The sequence below is a fragment of the Acanthisitta chloris genome, unplaced genomic scaffold, assembly GCF_000695815.1.
Source record: "Acanthisitta chloris isolate BGI_N310 unplaced genomic scaffold, ASM69581v1 scaffold33784, whole genome shotgun sequence".
Classification (NCBI taxonomy): Eukaryota; Metazoa; Chordata; class Aves; order Passeriformes; family Acanthisittidae; genus Acanthisitta; species Acanthisitta chloris.
The window spans coordinates 28,060-31,430 of record NW_008670419.1 but is presented as its reverse complement, the minus strand read 5'-3'; the positions used below and the strand labels follow the sequence as shown (position 1 = coordinate 31,430).

General features: G+C 43.9%; 1 protein-coding gene across 1 annotated transcript; it reads left to right on the top strand.

Moving 5' to 3' along the window:
• The first annotated feature begins 190 nt into the window (after positions 1–190).
• COPRS (coordinator of PRMT5, differentiation stimulator) lies at positions 191–2,905 on the top strand. The gene is made up of 3 exons (XM_009073680.1): positions 191–275; positions 762–992; positions 2,736–2,905. Exons 1-3 carry the CDS (start codon positions 191–193, stop codon positions 2,903–2,905), a joined length of 486 nt encoding a protein of 161 aa, XP_009071928.1.
• The last annotated feature ends 466 nt before the right edge of the window (positions 2,906–3,371 follow it).

Below are 3,371 nucleotides of genomic sequence, written 5' to 3'. Positions count from 1 at the left end.
CGGTGCAGGGCTGAGCAGCGACCTGGTGTTTTCTGGCTGTTTTCTGGCTGTTTGTTTTCTGGCTGTTCTCTGGGTGCAGGTTCCCTGTGTGGCTCTAACGCTCTGCTTCACGCAGGAGCAAACGCTGCGGAGCTGGGGGAGCCGCGCGGGGCAGGAGCTGCTGCTGCACTGTGACCCTGCCCCGCAGGCCATGGACGCTGCTGTTGGGGCTGAAAATCGTGAGGAGAAACAGCTTCCTAGTCAGAGAGGAACTGTGAGCTGCAAGCCCAGAAAAGGTAGGACACAACAGTAAACGGCAGCTGACAAAACTTCGAGATACACTGCAAAATGTTGGGCATGTGTGGGAATGGCCTCTCCACTACACTATTTCTATGTAGATATTTGTGCGTGTTCCTATATGCAAGAGTAATTAATCAACATGACTTTTTAAAACCAGAACCGTGGATTTTCAACATACCTGTTTCTTTCAAATCCCTTCAGGTGGGTGTGGTGAAACAACACTGCTGGGCCTGCTGCCCTCCTTTAAAGTGTTAACTTCCAGCAAGTCTGTGGAAAATCCTGCCCAGTGATGCAGGGTGATGTCCACTGTTTGCAAGCATCTGAAAGGAATACATGCAGTATTCTGTAGGAAACTGTATGTATTATAATTAATTAGTAGTCACAAAGTGCATTTGTGGGCCTGTCTGAATTACTGTGTGCTGAGCCCTCAGTTGTTCCTGCTCAATTCCTGAGTGTATCTGTTGACTCTCTATTGGCTTTAGAATGTTTGCAGAAGAATTGCAAGTCTGAAGAAAGTGCTACCTCTGACAATGAAAGTCACGGCAGTGACTCTCCTGGTGCCTGGTCCAACACTCAGTCTGCCCTGGAAGAGTGGGAAGAGGATGTTTCCAGCACCCCTGAGGCTGTACCTGCTCCACAGCCAGACACTGCTCCTGTGCATGAGGTGGAGGACTGGGATAGAGAGTTGGAGGAGGCAGCATGTAGTCCTTATGGTGAGTACACGTTTACTTGTGCTTCCCTGAGTTTTGAGTGGCAGGTGGTTGGAGGCAGGTGCTTGGCAGGAGAATGTGTTTAAATAATTGCACGTTCAGTTTTGGAAAGCAATTTTGTTTTGTTGTGTTGACCTCATGGATATGTAATGCACAGTTTTGTCAGATTCAGGATTTAAAGGTGGAGTTGTGAAGTTCACATGAAACTCCTGCTTCAGCAATCGAATTGTTAGGGAGTGGCATGGAAAAGAGAATTCTATGTGTGTATTGAGTTTCTCTGGAGAAGCAAGTTCTCAGTGGTGCATTTTTATTATTCTGAAGCAGAAGAGTCCATGGAGTGCAAGAATGCAAGCAAAAGTTCTTCCTTTCCTCCAGGAAAATCCAAGACTACACTGTAATGTCCCTCTAGAGCACAGAGTTCTTTAGAAAAGAGCAGGACAAGTGCTCAGTCTCTGACTATAATTTGCTGCTTTTGCTCTAGGGTTTTTTGAGGGGTTTTTGGGGTTTTTTTTGTGGTAGTGTTTGTTTGCTTGACTTTGTTTTTTTTGAAGCTAAATCCTCTTAAGTGAAAAATAATGCACTTTTTGCTTAGGAAATACTAATTCTCTATTTTCATTCCATAAATGGCTGTTGCATTCAAGTTCCATTGTTTGATAACAGAAGAAAGGGGGAAGTTTTTGCAGCCTTCTTATAAAATAATTTAAAAATGGAAATACAGTAGTGGCTTTTCAGACTGGGTAATTTGAGAAAAAGACTGTTTCCTTTTTGGGTGTTTTCCCTCTCATCCATCCTGGGCTTTCCTTTCAGTCTCTCATCTGCTCAAATTTATGGAATGTTTTCAGTTTTTTGCTGGAACTGCCGCAAGTTCTTATTTTCCCCTTTGTTTAACTCAGTCGTCCCCACCTGTGGCTTATGCTGTTCAGGCCCTCCCAGCCTAAGGCAGCTGTGAGAATGGGATTCAGGTGCTTGTGAAGGATACTCAAGTACAAGTGTTGAGTTGCTAACTGCTACAAATAAAATCTGTGCTTGGTTGGTCATTTCATGGGTTTGTAACACTTCTTCAGACTCTTCCTCCGATGGTTTGTTTGGCAGTGCTGCTGGAGGGCTGACACATTGGGACACTGTGTTTTGTCCTCTGTTCCCCATACTCTGGGGTTTTTCTTTGCTCAGTCCTTTCAGTGCCTGCTGGCAAGAAATCTTTTGCTTCTGGTAAGACACTTTGCCTTATTTTTGTGCTAAATTGGTTAAATAAAAGACATATTAGGCATAATTCTTGCCCAGTGGAAATGTTCAGCTGAGCTTTTACAGGACCTCACCCTTCTGTTCTATCCAGGGACCCAGTTCTAAAAGGGTTTGGAGGGCTCCTCGTTGGGATGGTGTTATGGAAACAGCCAGTCAGGGGGAGGAAAAACAAAAGTAATAGTTTCCTGAGCCTTTTATTCACAGGGAAAATGTGAAAAAATTGCTAGTGCTGTCAGAGATGTGTTGGATGTTCTGAATCCTGGTGTATCGCTGAGCTTTTAGGAAAACTGTTTTGTCTCTGGCATGAACTTTCCTTGAAGTGTAGACATTGCCAAATTCAGCATTCTGTTTGCCTTTTTCTAGGTCTCATTCATACCTTCTGGCAGATCAAATTGAAACAGTGAACTGGAAGATGCCACAGACCTCCATAATAAACTCCTACACGATTCCACTACTTCCCTGAGTATTCTCCTGTGATTTAAATCTTTTCTTTGGTCTTTTTAGATGCTGATGATTTCAACTGTGGAAGCTTTGAGGGAGATAATCTTCTGGCCCCTTATGTATGTCAGGAGGATTGGTTTTATGACCCTGGGTGCCACCACGCACCGTGCTTTGCTTTTCCACGGAGAGCTAGAAGGGTTGAGATGGGCCAGTTTGATGATGCTGATGAATGAGGATGTGCAAACACAACTGTTTGGCTTCTGAGCTGGTTTCTGTTCTTCAGTGACTGAGTCATGTCAAGTTCTTTGGTGCTTGCAGAGTTCTGCCTGAGGCCAAAAATGTGACCCCATCTCCCAAGTTTTGCTTAGACTTCTGAGCTGTTCATACACTGACCACACTTGCCTCTGCAGACAGGAGTGCAGGTGCTAGTTGTAAGGAGTTTGTTTGTGTTATATGGATCTATGTAGTTACTAATTTGTTGCTTGAGAAAGAAGTATTTAATTTCTAAACTTCACTGTTGACATGCTGATCCCTGTGTGTCTGTGTACCTTGGAGTTTCCTTTTCATTTGATGCTGTCAGATTGGTTTGGATAGCTTTAAAAACTCTCTGTCCTTCAAGCTTCTCTGTTGTATTTCCATGTGATTCTGATACTGTTGTTCAACAAAAGTAGCCGTGACAAATGCAGAGTGAGTTGTTCT